The 17,783-nt window shown below is 39.4% G+C and overlaps 1 protein-coding gene across 4 annotated transcripts in view; it reads right to left on the bottom strand.

Moving 5' to 3' along the window:
* Positions 1–17,783, bottom strand: part of Lsamp (limbic system associated membrane protein) — a 2,072,304-nt gene that overhangs the window by 613,066 nt on the left and 1,441,455 nt on the right. For 2 of the 4 annotated variants that reach the window (XM_087900115.1, XM_087900119.1), the window contains exon 3: positions 4,694–4,772. In XM_087900115.1, the coding sequence (XP_087756241.1) occupies positions 4,694–4,772 (79 nt within the window). Of the gene's footprint in view, positions 1–4,693; positions 5,317–17,783 lie in introns of those variants that run through there. The other 2 variants (XM_048422483.3, XM_048422485.3) reach the window with 2 other exon arrangements.

Raw genomic sequence — 17,783 nt, 5'->3', positions numbered from 1 at the left:
AGAACAGGGCCATCCACTGAAATCCACAAGCAATAGCCTGGAGGAATGGTATCTCTATGGTTCAGGTGATGACAAGGAGGGGACCAGCACATTCAGACAACTTCCTATCAGGTGAGTCACAGCTGTTTGTACTTGAAGCTAGCAGGGCCCACAACAAAGTGCTCTAATCCTTTTCGGCCTGAGTTTGCTGTTGTGCAGGATCAGCTTTGGGAAACGCAAATGCTGAACCCTCACCAATTGACTCAGGCCATGAATCACCACAGTTGTACGGTTCATTTGAAGTCAAAATTACATAAACCAAAAAAATTGCCTTCACTTTACAGTGTATGTGTGTTTATATATACTTATATGCCCGACACTCACAGAAGCACAAAAATTCACAGTTCGCAGTTGTCTCATGAGCTTTGCCTGTTCTGTTTCTTGGGCCATAAATGACAACAAACAGTGTAATTCACAGGTGCATAACCATCCTTTAGGAAAATGTATATAAAATGCCATAAACCAAATGAAATACAGCATGGTGAACTCCATTCTTTACCACATATATTTAATGACGGGTTTTATGGGCAATGGATGATCCTTAAAGTATTAGTGAAAGCCAATAAATTTTGATTACCTTTAGTGACTTAGCTACAGAGAAAGGAACGCTCATAATTGTCACAGACTCTCACTGCAGGCCCACAAAGTTTGTTTTCAAATAGAGAATTATAAGTAGTAAAAAAAAAAATCAAGTATTGTGCCAGAAGTTTGTTTGAGTGTCGACACTTTCTTAGTGAATGTAGGCGTTCCAGATGCCTTATGGAAGAGGAGTCATGTTTTTGCTTGAGTTTGAGCAAGATTTATTACATCTTATGGTCAAATAATCCCATCCTTTTTTGTTGTTTCTTTTCCTCCTCCTAGCACAAAAATAAACAGGTAAATAAACACCTAAAATTTAGGAAAATAAGAACCAAGGATCATTCATGTTGTCACTTAGTTTCCTTCATAATCTCATGTACTTATTAGATATGTTTTCACTTAAACAGGGATAATATTATCATCATAAAAATAGTGTAATATCCCTCAAACAACAAAGAGGAATGGAATTATGATTACCAGTTCAATATCTCAATTTTAGAATAATTACAATCAATTGCTGGGTAGACCCTACATTTTACCATATACATGACTATATTTAACTTCATACGCGTTTGCATGTGAGCAAAGAATCTTCATGAGCAGCTGCACAATAATAAGAATGTTTTCTGCATCCTCTGTCATTGTTGGAGATCTAGCACCCTATCAATATCTTTCCAGCCATATGCTGTTAATACTGATAAGATTTTCACCGATGTCATTAAAACTTCACAATCTGAAATTTTGGTGGAGGTCAACCTATTTCCAATTGTCTTTGATTTATCTAGAGATGCACACGTGTTTCAATCCATCAAGATGAAACAACAGTAGATGTCTGCTCTCAGGGTAAAAGGTGAGAAAGACAAGAACTAGAAAATCTTCTAACAACTGATGAAACCCCTTATTTAAACAGGTAGCAATGAAAGAGTTGGGTTTTGTTGACTAACAAATCAAACAGTAAATAAAAAACACTTGAGTCTGCATCATGAGTAAAATTCCCGAGATACGTATATGTCACATGCTTTCTATGCCACACAGTCTAAAAGCCCTTCAGATCCACTCTATCTAGATGGGAACTCCAGGCTCTGCATCATTGCTGCACTACAGCTCTGTGGACCACACTTTGGTTGCTTGACTTTGGAATGGAAGTGATGCTGTGTTTCTCATTAGGTACTTGTAAAAGTTTTAATGAAGACCTGAATTCTCCTCCAAGTAGCAACCAGGATAGGCGTGTGTGTGTCAGGCTATTCTATCCTTCAAGTTAGGTCATAATTCTACTGTTTTCATGGTTTTCAAAGAGATAGAAATTACAGAGTAGGACTGCAAGGTTACTACCTCCCTAACACCATGCACAGTTGTACCAAAGATTACATTGCACAAAAATAATTGTCAGTTCATAGATTCCTACAGAAACTCTTATTTTATGCAAACAAGAAGGTGAATGTTTTGGAGACACACCAGTTAAGCTCTGATGATGGACCATCAGAACTACAAGCCTCCTTTGTCTCCTATTGCCATTTCAGATTATTCAGGGCCACACACTCACTAAGAGAGGATGTTTCTCTTCTTGCCATTTCACTTTCTCAGTGCCAAACATCTACTGTGACTGCCAATGAACCCAGTTCTCCTTCCTCTCCTCCCCTGGAAGCTCACACTCCCAGCAAAATGTCACAAAGAGAGTGGAAGCATGCCTTTCCCAGGCTAGACTTGCAAACAGAAAGTTACAGCCTATTCTTCACCAGGAAACTGCCCCACAAAGCAGACAGGATTCAGTTAAAGAGATTGAGAAGAAGGTCAGCTAAGAAAACAAAGGTAACTCTCTCCATAGTTACTTCTGATAGAGCTCCACCAACCTCAGAAATAAAGCCTTGTCTGAATCAAAGAACATAAGGGAAAAAAGAGGGCATGTTAGGTGAGGTCTGAAGAAGCAAAGGAGTCCCATAGGTGCCCTATTTGCATGCAGTTTGTCTGTTTTCCCTTTCCCTGGGAATAAACGGTGCTGCATTTGTTACCTTTTCTCACATCCTCCATTTCCACACTGTAAGATCTGATAAACTGTGGTAATTAAAAGACAAAACTCCATTTCTTTTGAGTCATTATGATGCAAAAGCACATACACAGCATATACAGTTATTTAGGTAAAGAGATTGCATCTCCCACATGTAGACTTCTTACATTGCATGAAAGTGTCAGAATCCATTTATTCTTCTGATTAACATGTGCATGCGTCTTTGACTCTTAGATACATATACCTTAGAATGCAGGTATTGACTTGCAAAGACATCACAAACTTTTCAATCATTTCAATCAAAAGTTTAGATACATTTAGAGTAAACGCAGTTCTCACCTTCAATCCTGTAATCTGGAAAAAAATTCACTTCTAAAATAAGCACAAACACACAGTTTTGCTGCTAGTAAAGGGTTAATGATGTTAGGGAATACGATTGCCAGCAGCTGAGACGGCGTGCTTGTGTGTTTGCAAAAATATTTTCTGCGTTATGTCCAAATCCCTTAGCAAACAGATAAATTACTTCATAAATCGTCTTACTCCGTGTGGATAAATCACACATACAGGTTTACAAAGCTGGAGAGCTACGAGGGGAAGTCTCTGGCTGGGGAGGGGGACTTGGGATTCATAATCACCCACAGCTCAGAACGTGAAGACGGAAAGGCCCACATACTATCGTGTGCTTACGTTTTACCATCTGGAGCAGCATATGTACATACAACACACATATAACACACACCATACCACACCACACACACTTTCATCTCTAACAAGGCTAGAGATCCCAGAGCAGGACATTCTGTGACAGCCAACCAAATTTATTTCTGGGAAAAGAACAGAAAACTTTGCTGCTGTCGGCAGCTCTGCCAGGGAACTGCTCCCTGATGCCCCGGGCTTTATGCACTATCAGCCCCTTTCACACAGATTAGAGGTTGATTTCCTACGGCATACCGTTTTTTATGGCCACAACCAGCAATATTACCTACATAGACAGACCAACACTGGCTCATTAGATTTGGAGGAAATGAGTTTTTAAAAGATCTCCAAGGAAAATAATTTCTTCTCCCCCCACTCTCTATTATTATCTGCCAGAGAGTCAAGTAAAGCTGGGGAGGGGGAAGGTAGAAGAGAAACATAGGAAAGACACTGTGGGCTTTAAGGTAATAGAGTAATGACGAAGTAACATCCAAATCTCTCTACCTTAGAAGGGTCAAACTCTCAAGGACTTGGGATGCTTTTTTCAAATTTCCATCCCAAATTATGTTGCAGAGCTTGGCAGCCCTACATAGGAATAAGACTTTGAAGTTAATAGTTAATTTGTGGTATCTAGGTAATGCCGGGTTAATGCCTTCTTCACCTCTGTGTTTAAGTTTTCTATTCTTAAGGGCCTGCCATTAAGCTAGATCCGTTTTTTTCTCCCCTTTTCTTCATTCTTGTGTTGATTTCTATTCACATTTCCAAAAAGCCTCAGTAATCATCCAAAGTTGTAAGATTGATTTATTGCCTACAATGTCAATTCAGAGATCTTTACAGAAAGTCTTCTATCAGAACTACTGCTCGGGCGGACTGAGAGCTTTGCTGAGCAACACCACACACACACACACACACACACACACACACACACACAGGGACAAGGAGAATGCAGCCTTGTGTACCACTCTTTGAGAGCCATAACTCAACTACTCTTGTTCCTGAATCGAGGAACCTCAACAAAACTCTAAGAGCAAAGCGCGAGCAATTACCACAGCATGAATACAGCCCATTGCCACTAATGCCATAGATGAAGTTCAGCTTTCTTGACTAGAGCAAACGACGAAGTGAAAAACATTCCACCAGCACCATTCCTTCTTGACAGGGATCAGATTCCCTTGAATTTTGTTCCCAGCTAAGTCTTCAAGTCAATGCAAGGAACACACACACATACATACACACATACATACATCCCACAACCCTGCAACCCCAGGGCACTAGGAGTTCAAGATCACACACACACACACACACACACACACACACACACACACACACACACACTGACACAGACGCAGCGGAAAAGTTGCCCGCAAGCCCTACCTGAGGATGGCTGTGTCCCCCTGCCTCACGGTGATGTTGTCCGTGCCTCGGTTAAAATCCACGCTGCGAACGGGCAGTCCTGTGGGAAGAAGGCAGAGCAGTCTCAGTAGGACCAGCGGCAACTGTTTCCGATCGGCCTGAACTCTCCCGACCATGGTGGCCTCGGTGAGTTGGTCCGCGGTGGACTCCCGTGTGCGCGCTGCTGGCCACGGAGAGGGGCTCTAGCGCGTGGGGCTTGCAGCCACTGCCAAGGCAGCTCGGGCGGGTCCAGCGCGCACTCCCTTCCACTTTGCCTCGCTCTTTCCCTTGCTCAGTCTCTTTCCCCTCTGAGACTTAACAAAGCCCTCATCAAATCCAAGCAGGGTGGGTGGGGGGAGAAAGTGGAAGAACAAATTTTCCGAAGGAAGAGTGCAAATATAAAACGCTTAATGATGAGGAGGCGACTGTCAACGGCAGGGGTGCTTCCTTGGACTCTCTGTGGCTGGCTGCTTCTCTGCCAGCGTCTGGGCTGAGCTCCTTCACTCTGTAACCCACTTTCCCAGGCAGCAGGAGAGCTTGCCAGCGAGAGTAAAGAAACAGCCTCTCGCAGCAGCAGCAGCGGCAGCAACCCAGGAGCTCTCGCCCCCTCCTCCCTTTCCTGTTTCTCCCTCCAGTCCCTGGCCTGTTCTCTCTTCACTCAGCACCTCCCCCCTACCCTGCTGGTTTTCAACAGCCCCGCCGCGTCATCCCCCTCCTCCCTTCCCTCAGCGTAGCCCCTTGCTTTGCACAACTGCCCCCTTCAACAGCAGCCAGCCTCAATGAAAGCCTGATGCGCCTTTGGGTTGTCAGGACAACAGCTCCATCTGAGGCCTGGCTGATTTCCTTAAGAAGAGGGGATGGGGCACAGAGGTACTGTTCAAGACAGGGGATAAGGAGGTGGACTCAAGCTAGAAAAGGGCAAGAGAAAGAGTATAGGGAAGAAGGGGGAAAGCGGGGCAGGAGAGAGATACAACCTTGACAAATGAAACTACACATGCATGGTTGGAAGGCATGCTACGGAAGGGACCAGCAAGATGAAAAAATAGAGAAGAAACTCCCAGATTGAAAGCCAAAGTTAATTTCACTGTCCTGGCAAATGGCTTTCCATATTTACGTGGTATTCACCCTTTCTCCTCTCCTGAAGAATTTAAGGTTTATTTTCTCTCCCCACTTCATCCCCCTCCCCGTCTTAGAGCCCCTTTAGGAAAGATGGACTGCAGACAATGCTGGTATTGAGTGGTCTAGGGTGTGAATGCTTGGCTTGTCTTTCCTAAGTGCCAGCCTCAGCAGCTGATCCTTGATCCCCAAATCCAACCTCACTCTCCAGGAAAGCCACAGGCAGACACATGAGTGATGGGTTGTGGGATTGTTGCTCAAATGGTACATTGCAGTTAATGCACCAGTTTCTAAAGCCACTCACTTCTCAACATGTCCTTAGACAAGGAAGTAGATCAGAAAGTTTGTCATTTACAAGGGATCCGAGTCTACAGACAGCACTCTGGGGACAGCAGATACTAAACAGGTGCAGCTCTCGTCATTTGTCAACTCCTGCACAGTGACCCTACCAAGTGGTGAGGTCCCAAACACCTTTGTCATTCGGGTGGGGGTTTCAAATACCAGACATCTCCCTCAGCCCTGATGTGGAGATGAAAGAAGAGATTAGGTGAGCCAAAGACTTTTTGAAAAATTTCCCCCCCCCTCTTCCTTTCTTCTCTCTCTCCCACCCTTCATGCAACCCAGTCATTCCCAGAGTACAAAAACCAAAGTTATAACAACAACAACAACAACAACAAAAAACTACAGAACAAATTATAGTCAGTTTCCTACTGCTGACATTACAAGACTCCAAATACTTGCAGGTTCTTGTACAAGAAGGCCAGACAACTATCAAAGGATGTAAAAGGACGGGAAAATATTTAGTCTTTTTCAGGATTTGAACAAACAAACCACCCACGGACCCCTAGAATTCTGTTGGTTTCCTTTTGGCTTCTTGGCACCAGCAAAGCCTTTGAATTTCAGCTGTTTGCACTGTAATAGTAAGGAAAGGAATCAAGGGGAACTGTAAAGCCTCAACAAAAGGTGAGTTCTGAGTCATCACTGTGATTCCTCCACATCTGTTAGAGGAGACATCAGATGGCAAAGTTCCATTTGCTCTTTCTCCATTCTGGACCATTTTTTGGTCATAAATACCTCATGCATACACAAATTCTCTGCCTCTCTCCTCTCTCTCTCTCTCTCTCTCTCTCTCTCTCTCTCACACACACACACACACACACACACACACACACACACACACACACACACACTCCTCTTATTTTCATGATGTCTTAGTCAGGGTTTCTATTGCTGTGATAAAACATGGCCAAAAGCAACTTGGGGAAGGAAGTCTGTATTTGGCTGGCTTACACTTCACCTGACCGGCCATCATCAAAGGGAACCAGAGAAGAAACTAAAGGCAGGACCTTGAGGTGGGAACTGGAGCGTCTTTTGGCTTGTTCAGTCTGATTTTTATACAACCTGGGTACACCTGCCTAGGGGCAGTACTGCCCACAGTGGCCTGGGACCTCCTAAACCAGTCAATCATTAATACAGAAAACGCCCCCGCAGATTTGCCTACAGGACTCTTTTATGGAGGCATTTTCTCAGTTTAGAATCCCTTTTTCCAGGTATGTCTGAGGTTGTGTGAAGCTGACAAAACTAACCAGGGCACATTGTTAGCTACAGACATTTGCAATAAAAAATAAAAAATAAAAGGAAAAAGCTTTGTAGTCCTTATCAAATCCCAGCAGTGAACAAGCCCTAAGGAAGCACTCAGAGTGCTGGTGTTTGTCTTGTCCCCCAGAATATTCAAAGGATTTTTTTTTCGGTGGCAGCGTTTTATCAGTTTAAAGGTAGATGAATTCTTACAGATTATGTGAGAAAATATAGACCTTTTGTCTTAGAAGAAAATACTTTAGGGTATTGGAATCTGAAATGTCCCAAATTTAAGGTTTATAAAGTTAATTACTTTTATTTGCAATGTTAGTTCATTTCACTTAAATCAAGATGTCCTCTGTCAATGGTGATTGGTTGTCCCTAGCTAGCCTAAGAAGCCAGGAATATGACCCCACCTCTGGTTTGTGATTTAGCCGTTTAAAGTTTGAGCTTCTTTTACCAGTGAAGAAATCATTAGATAAAGAAGTTAGGTGACTCATAAGTTCTATAATTTTCACTTATGGAAAGTATAAGTTTAGCATTTTAAAGGAGACAGTATCAACATTACAGAAGAGCATCCTGTCTTCTCATGTATTACTACCAGACTAGACCATCCCTGCCAAGAATCTTTGTACTCTTAGAAATGAAGGATTTGCTTAGACAATGACTTAGATTTAGTATATGTTCTCTTGTTGTAAGTTGTTTCTCAGAAGAAGAAAAAAGGAAAAGAAAAAAAAAAGATACAGTGGACCGAGATTTAACAGATTCCCTTAATTTCATTGACCATGCTCAATAAGTGGTATGGCCCAATGCGAACTAGATGTGCAAGGGAGAAGGATTAGACTTATCAAGAGTAAATGCAATGCCTCTACAGTAGACAGGATTTTTGTTTGAAGAAGGAAATAGGTGTCTGCATGCCAAAAGAAGAATGATACAATGGTGGTCCATTATTTATAAAAGATACTACCACATGACTGTTAATACCAACAGTTTAAAGCTTCTAGATTGAGATAACCTCCTAGGAAGTGTTTGGATTAAACAAAATGTCTGACATTCAATGCAAAAAACAATTCACACCAGTAGGAGAAGGAATGTGGAATTAGTAGTTAATCACTCGCCTTTGGGCTTTGTCTCCATAACCACACTAAGAAAAAGATATATTACACTAGTCAAAATCATAATCTGAATCACAATAGAAATAGTTTACCTAATTAAGAAGACACTGTTACAACTATATATTTGCCTAGAAAGTATTTTAAAAGCATTTAAGAGTTTTTTTTTAATCTTCATTAAGCTTAGTTTGGTTCTTAGTTTGGTTTAAGTTAATTGACTTGCTATGAGCACATAAGGCAAACTACAATCTTTAAAGAAAGATCATAGTTTAGAAGAGCTCTAATGTACAATGTTCAGCAATTCAGCCTAATTCAACTAAAATTTCAGCTATGATCCTAATTATATAAGTCAATAATGCAATGAAATTTACATTCAGACAGAACTTCAGTAACTTCTTTCTTCCAATACTTGGCCCGAAAGGAGAGTTCTGTGATGGTGAATATTAGAATGGAGAGATGGCCAACTTTCTTAGTTCACATATAGGGTGAACATCAGCATTAACCAAGAAATGTATCCATTGACTTCCCCTGGTAGAGTGTAGCCTCTCAAACCATCCCTTCTTCACTTCCTCTCTGAGTCCTGGTTTGGTCTCTTTCGTAATCTCCTACTTTCTGATACATCAATAGAATGGAAAATTGGATAATATATCACATGCTCACATTCATTCACCTCAAACTACCTTGCTATTAACTCCTCTGCTATTTTCTTTCCTTATGTGTCAAGGGAGAAACACATAGACGACTTTTGGAAACATATACAGGCTATTTTTCCAGAATCAATGTGTACATGCTTGTGAGCAGCTTGGCAAAAATGAACATTCTTGGGTTATTTGTGAGGCAAGTATGACTGTTAGCCATGGGAAACAGCCATCATCACCCAAGTAGGATGATCCTAACTACTACTTTAAAATAACATACTGCCTTTCTAAAAGAGGCTTTAGAAGATTCTGGTTCTCTCCAGGGACAAATGCTACAGGAAAAACAAAAACTAGCTCACATATGAATACCCTAAGAAGCATGAAATGTTATTCCTGTTTAGCTTTGTAATGTAATAGGCTCACATGCAATCCAAATGCAGCCTAAAATGTACAACTAATTATTTGGCTATATTGCTTGCTTTTTATGCTAACCCTGTCTATAGCATTAACTAATAAACTATTCCACTTTTCTACAGTTTGTAAGGTTTTAATCATAATAATACCCCATCTGTACTCTACTTTCAAATGTAGAATTAGCATTTCCATATGAACTAGAATGCAGAGTTGTTAAAACCTCTCCTTGGGATCCCTCCTATCACATCCTCTAATGATTTCATTATAAGTTAGCAATGTTCAGGTACTGTAGTTAAGCTTATGAATATGGCATTATCTTGTGACTTGTCATTGGCGTCTGGTACCTTTAAATTCAACTTTATTCATATGTGCCTCCTTTTCACAGACAGACAAACAAACAAACAAAAATAATCAGCCTCAAGTCAGTGAAATGATATCCAACTACTTCGCCTAGCCCTCCAGTGATATAAAACCCCTAACTCAAATTGTGCACCACAAAAATCAGTCTAACGTTTGTTTTCGGTGTGTGCCATGGTTCATTGTTATCAAATCTGTCGTCTGCTTCTAATAACGTAGATTTTGCTCACTTGTTCTATTTTTGTAGGCACCAGTGCTTGGATGTGTCCCAGTTTTCACAAGGTCTTAGAAATTGCTCAACTGTTGCTTGTATCCCCACATTTCACTTCTGCCCTTGGTTACTCATAAGTATACCTGCACTTACAGTTACTGGCACACTGGCATCCAAGAATTGTGCACACTGGCCTTGGGCCCACATTTCCCCCCAAGATTTTAAGATCTGCCACCATGGCTACTGTGTACAAGGGGGTCATAATGTTCAAGTAATGTTGTATTTGTATGGCTTTCATTCTATCAAGAGAACATAATGGGAAGAACACGCAGCATCTGGGACGATGGTAAGGAACAGCACCTTCATAGTAGCAAGATGTTAGTAAAATAGAACAGGATTCAGTTAATTCTACCCTCCATCTGAGGCTATTATAGTAAATCGGGTTCTTCCTCTCCGAAAATAGGTCAATGAATGAGGAAGGGCAGAAGCAGGAAGGCAGTTTTGTATTCCAAAATAAAGTATAAACTTATGATTGTTTCATTCACACTCAATATATGTTCATTTTTATAGTAGTGAATTAGAGAAACCAAGATTCTTTTCTAATAGAATTTGCATCCTACATGCCAAAATTGGAATTAAAAGTAAACAGATTTATGTTATTTTGCAAAGTAAAAACTGTAGAAAAAAGTATGGGTGGTAGGGTATAAATGGATTACAAATATTGTGAGGGAAACATGCATTAAAAAACTAGCTTAAAGTTAATAAATCTTAAAACATGAGGAAGTAGATGTGATAATATCAACAAGATCATCCCATGTTTAAAATATTGACATATTAAAGGCACTAAAATAGAATTGTGTGCATTATACACCTTCAGATGAAAGGTAGCAATAAACCCAAAGAACAGTTTATATGCTTGTTACAGTGTGGAGAAGAAAAGAAATAGAGAAAATTGGAAATTAAGAAGGTATCATAATGAAATTATTCCAAAATTAGAGAGTTACAATTTAGTCTAGTAACATAAAATTTTCAATAAGGGACTTGAATAATTTGATTGACATTTTCCAAAGAGCATTAAGAATACCATACGGACAATGCATTGTCTAAAAACTACAATGGAAATGAAGAATGAAATAGAAGGATGTCTTAGTTACTCAATACAAACTAGCTTAGACTATGGGGTGGCTGTGAGCTAAAGAAAAGATGAAATTGATTAGACTGGCTCAGTATGAGAGATCCCATGTCCCTCCCCAAGAGTTTGTATTCTGCCCTTAAGTCATCTCTGTTTTCCTCAGGTGAGCCTTTCTCCCCACTATATCAGTTTAACTCTAGAACACACCTGTGAAAAGTTGCCATTTGTTATGTAAAGAGCTGACAGAAAGCCAAGTAGACTGCTATCAGTACTAACCATACAGGAAAAAAAAAAGTGTTCCAGCTATTGTTTGCCAGGTATAAATACTGCATATCCTTAATTATGGTTCCTATATGTTGATAGACTGTCTGTATAATAAAAAGATTCTGTTAAAGAATAATAAATGTATAACATGATTGACAGATGCCATACAACAGCTAAATTTTACTAATTTTTTGGCATATCTATATTTATTTTTCTGGAGCTAGCTAACATGTTAAATTTAGATGAAATGCCTAGATAAATATCTTGAGGCTATAGGTCATGTAAATAGCACTAATATGCTTTCTCTAGAGCTTACTGACAATATTGAGCTGCAGGGCAAGTCTAGTGCTGGGTCATTATATTATCCAGAGTCCCAGAAGTCTTCATGCTTCAAACAATCTTTCTTTTCTCCCTGTCCTCTCATTCACTTCCCTGGCCCTCTCTGCTTTTAGTAATGAATGTAGAAGCATTGCTTAGATGAGAGGAAAGGAACTCAGAAGACTCATCAGTCAGTGACTGTATGTGAGAACATTCATAAATATTATTAATAAATATGTGAAACCACCATGTAGCAGTTACTATGCTGAGATCTGAGACTTCACTGAGCCAAAAAACTATTTTTCCTAGTGTTGTTCTCACAGAGAAATTGCATTAAACGTTCATCCTTGAGAGACACAAATGTGATATATGGCTTTAGAGCAGGCCTTCCAAACATGGTTTCTACCACAGAGAAGTTCCAAAATTAACCAGTATATATGTCCAGTTCTCTCCTTGATTCTGAACAGAACCTTCACATAATTAAACACAGACTTCATGTTAAGGAACCCAAGAACTCACAATCAACACAGTACATTCAGGTAAGCACTTGTGTAGTAGAGAATGAGGGGCCAGTGAGCAGAGACTGAATTATGAAAAAGCAGAATCGAAGTGTAATAACTTAAAGGAAATAAACCAGGAGATTTCTTGGAGATAATGGCATTTTAATATATGCAAGAGGAGAGGAGAAAGCAGCCATGCCCTTTGCAAAGACTAGCTATGTGAACCAGCCTGCAATGAAGAATCGAAATCCAAGATCGGACTGAAGTTTAGGGGTCTGGCTAATGAAAAGTTCTAAATACATTGAAGAATAACTTCCCTTTCATATCTTAGTAACAAACTACTTGAAATTCTAGAAGACTCAGGAGACATACCAGCAATCATAGTGGTGGAAAAATACAATGAAGAAACTAGTCAGAAGCCTAGTGAAAAGTTGTTGAAGTCAGAATTAGAAAGATAAACATTATCAATTGTGTGCTTATTTTGGTTTCTAAGTAATTCTAAGGAAAGCAGGTCTTTGGTGCGACATTCATTAACTGAGAAGAAAAGTTGTAGGAAAGGGTGTAGAGGGGGAGATTGGAAAAAGTTAAAATGGAAAATAACTGTTTTAACATGAGGGTCATTGAAGTGCTTGACAGGCATGTTAATGAGTTTGACCTTCATTCTGTATGCAGTAGGGAATCGTTAAAAACTTGGAGCAAGAGAATGACATAATCAGATCTGTGTTTTATGAAGATAACTAACTGGCCTCGGAGTGGGAGATATACTGGGACAAGTTAAAGTCAGGAAGGTCCTGCTATGAAGGCTCTGAAAGAGCAAAAGCAAGAAATGACAAAAGCAGCCTCCAGCACGGTGACAATGGGGGAAAGAAAAAGAAGCAGAAGCCTTCACAAGAATGTCATCTAGAAACTGATGGGAATTGTCACCTAATTGGGTAAGAAAGTAGAAGAAATAGAAAGGGCAAAGGGTTTCTCTGTCTTCTATCTCATTTCTGCTTACAGTTTTGACTAATAAAAATGGGAAAGGTGAATTTAAAAAAGCCTACTTGTAGAGGGAATTTGGAAATTCTACTTTTAGAAGTCTGTACTGGCTCCTAAATTAGTGTCCACCTAGCCTGCACTTTCAGATGGACATGACCAAGTTGTACCAGGGATACAACATTCTTTGAAGAAGGGCTGTCTTTGAGATGGGATGAGCTAGGCCCACAAATTCTGGTTCTATTTTCCATATATTTTATTGCTTCCCTCTATTCTGTGTTGGTGTGATGCCAACATGTTTATATAACATGTGAGCAAGATCATTGTTTGCCAATAATGAATTTCATTCTGACTTTTAAAAAACACCATATGTCCTGATAATAGCAATAAACTGATTTCACATTCAAGAAGAAAAATAATCTGAACTTGTCTCCCTCTGCTGGTTATACATTGAGTTATAGTGCTTATTTAACAAGAATAACAGAAAAAAATAGAAATATCCCATAATAATTTGTTTTGTACAATTTTAGGGCTTTGCAGTTCACTATGCATGATGACACACATAATTTCATGCATTGTCTTTTCTACAGTTCTGTAAGATAGACAGTGTAAGCATTATCACCCCAGTTGTCTGGAAATTACTCTGAGACTCCAAACCAGTAAGTGCAACATATGAAATTAAAGCAAAATTGGGAAGCACCTGTAATTAGAAAAAAGTGCACAATGCTGAAGCTAGAGAAGATCCAAGGGAATTATCCTGTTTATCCTCACCCTTTTACAGCTGAAACATAGAACTTAGATTCTTGCTTACCTCCTCACCATTTTACAGCTGAGGTGCAGAATTTAGAGTTTATATAGCCCTTCAGAAACAGTGAGATTAGTATTCATAGAGTTCACCTGCTAAACAGCATTCTTTATATTATACTATGCTTCCTGCTTAATCTTATTTAAGATTAAGATTAATCTTTTACCCACCTGCCCAGGGATAGCCCTGTCCATAACAGCTTGGGCCCATTCACCAGTTAGCAATCAAGAAAATGCCCCACAGACAAGCACACATGCCAATCTGGTGAAGGTAATTCCTCAACTAAGGATTCCCCTTTTCAGATGTGTCAAGTTTAACAGTGGAACCTACCTATGACAAATCTATCTGCAAGTGAGCTAACAAAGCAAGCATGAAAACGCAGAAATAGGTTATCAGTTGGTCAAACACAGAGAGACAAGCCTTGGTCACTCTTTACATAGAACAGGGATCTATCTAGCTTGAAACTCTGAAACCTCAGGCAAAATTCAAGTTTCAGAGATGTTAGAGTATCCAGGACAGTGTGAGCAGGACACATGGCATGGAATCTCTCACCATATCACTGCCTGGCACTGTTTTCCTTTTCTCTTTATCCATCTTGTACGGGCAATCTAGTGCAGATTTCTGGCTGTTTGTTCAGTATCTTGCTCCCCCACAGTGGGCCGTTCATAATGAGTGCGCCACTATCGCAGTTGTAACTCTTTCTTCTTCCTGACGCGAAATATTGTTCTTTGCTCAAAAATTGCTAAGGCAATTTAAGATCCATAATTTTATGCATGGAAATTGTCTGTATAATCTTAACTCACTAAGTCATAGTATCTCCTCAAAGTGGCCATCAATACTTCAAAATAAAATCAATACATTGAATATATTAAAATTTTTTATCAAAGATTTATTTTTCAATTATATGAATTATATTATCTCTGAGAGTCTCTGTATACAGATGTGTGGATGCCCGGGGAACCACAAGAGGGCTTTGGATCTCCTGGACCTAAAATTACAGGCAGTTGTGATCTGCCTGGTATGGGTGCTGGGAACGGAACTCTGGACTTCAGCAAGAGCAGTAGCAATCGTAAATGCTGAGAGATCTCTCAGCTCCTAGAATGTTTTATACATGTGTCTTATGAAGGTGCAAAACATCAATTAAGAAGAGAGAAATAATGACTTTTAAATATAACACACATATATAGACGAATAGAGAGACTAGAGAAAATTAAAAGATATAGCTGATTTTTAACACGTGGTAAATACATGTATTACCCACATCCAACAACAATTTGTCACTATTTTTAACTGAACTTTTATTTTCTATCAGCAACCCTATAATTTACTCTCTCCCATGGCATGCTCTTTTCCTATGTCAAGAAATCGTGACAGAGTATTGATCCTAGGGTAGAATCAGGCTGATGAGTGGCTTCAGAATCCTTTGTGATGTTTGGAAGTAATGCGACTGAACTGATATTCACTGTTTAGAAGAGCTCAGTTGGAGGAAAGCTTTGATCAGGAAATAGCTGACTTAGATGTGAGGACTAGACAGCTTTGAGAGTTGGGAAGGTATGTGAAAGGGTACGCCAGAGAGAAAATCTGGATGGTAACAGTGCAGAGAGGACCAGCGGGGAGTGAGCCGTCACATGACAGTGAAAAAGGATGGTATAGGCAGCTTCGGAAAGAGGAATGTGATCAATTGTTTCTGGAAGCAGAATATTCTTACTTATCGACTGATTTGAGATAGTTGTAATATTGACACCTGTCATAATGCTCATCGTACACATATTATAAGGGGTAAATTTTTTCTTGTGATAAATCCAGCATGTTGCTATTAAGAAACGGCACTCTGATAACTTACCTACAACTTGTTTCCCACTTCTGTAAATTAAAGTTACAAAAGTTTTGGTCTGTGATGTCACTAGAAATAACACTTGGTTATTTCATTAAAAGATAAGAATTTCTTGCTCACTCAATCTGTAACTGATCCTCTGAAAGACATGTGGGAATTACCCACTGGGGTCATCACGATAAGATTAACTTGTAATAAGAACTTTTGAACCTTACTAGGAAGGAAGATCATCATACAGTTTTATGAATGATTTGAATATGACACGAAATTGTTTCAAATATTGGGGAAAATGCCAAGAAATTCAATCAAATTGTCAGGTCATTTTCACCTTGCATATTGCACTTAACATGTAACTTAAATCACAAAGTCACAGATGACATCTTCACATTCTTTGGGTAAGAGAAGAGTCTTAGGACAAAAGCCCAGGAACAGTGGGCAATGATAATGTAATGAATTATTAACTACAGAAACGTTTGCTCAGTGCTGTCTTCACATACGGAAAACCACCCAGCTCTCCATTCAGAGGAAAGTTTTCTGAAAGATATAGCATCATTGCTGCATCTTCACAGAAAAATCATGTAAGAACAGACTGAAGCATGGATAGGCTGTTTAGGGCTGTAGATTTTGATAGTGCAAGAGCATAGGACACAAATTCAAGAGTACTGCAGCAGAAAATAATGCCCTCAGCTGAACACTAACACCATAGCAAAAGGTTGTAGGGTAGAAAAGAAAGCACCCTGATCAAACAGAAGGTCTTTCTCATTAAAGGATGCTTTAATGATATTTGTTCAATTTAGCTCTAGATGCTGTGAATTGGGTCCCATTAAGTAACATTATTAAACTCTCAAATAATATACAAGTACCCCAGGATATTCTTGCTGACTCTTTTCACCCCTCTTTACCCCAACATGTTTTTAAACTTTCCTTATCCAAATCAGCTTAAAATAGGGTCAGATGATTTAAAAATTATTTATATTTTCAAGTACATTTTGAATATCAAAAAAGACTTTAAATTGTTTTTCTAAAGATAAGTAATGAACTATATATAAGAAAACTCCAGCAGCACAAACACTGAAAGAAACAAATAATAAATGGGACCTCCTGAAGTTGAAAAGCTTTTGCAAAGCAAAGGACATGGTCAACAACACAAAACAGCAGCCTATTTAATGGAAATAGATCTTCATCAGCCCCATATCAGACAGAGGTCTGATCTCAAAAATATACAACGAACTCAAGAAATTGGTCATCAAAAGAACAAATAATCCAATAAAAATGAAGTATACACCTAAACAGAGAACTCTCAACAGAGGAATTTAAAATGGCTGAAAGACACTTAAGGAAATGCTCAACATCCTTAGTCATCAGAGAAATGCAAATCAAACAACTCTGAGATTCCATCTTACACCTTTAAGAATGGCTAAGATCAAAAACACTGATGACAACTTATGCTGAAGAGGTTGTGCATTGCTTATGGGAGTGCAAACAGGTACAGCCCAGATGGAAATCAGTATTCAATTTCTTAAAAAATTAACAAACAACCTTCCTCAAGACCCAGCAATACCACTTTTGGGTTTATACCCAAAAGATGCTCAATCATACGACAAAGATATATGCTCAACTATGTTCATAGCAACATTGCTTGTCATATCCAGAACCTGGAAACAACCTAAATGCCCCTCATCTGAAGAATGGATAAGTAAAATGTGTGGTATATTTACACAATGGAGTACTACACAGCAGAAAAAAATGACATCTTGAAATTTGCAGGCAAATGGATGGATCTCAAAAACATGATATTGAGTGAGGTAACCTAGACAC

Source organism: Myodes glareolus, chromosome 2, assembly GCF_982192425.1.
Source record: "Myodes glareolus chromosome 2, mMyoGla1.1, whole genome shotgun sequence".
Classification (NCBI taxonomy): domain Eukaryota; kingdom Metazoa; phylum Chordata; class Mammalia; order Rodentia; family Cricetidae; genus Myodes; species Myodes glareolus.
Note: the sequence above shows the minus strand (reverse complement) of the source record. Positions and strands in the feature narration are given on the sequence as shown.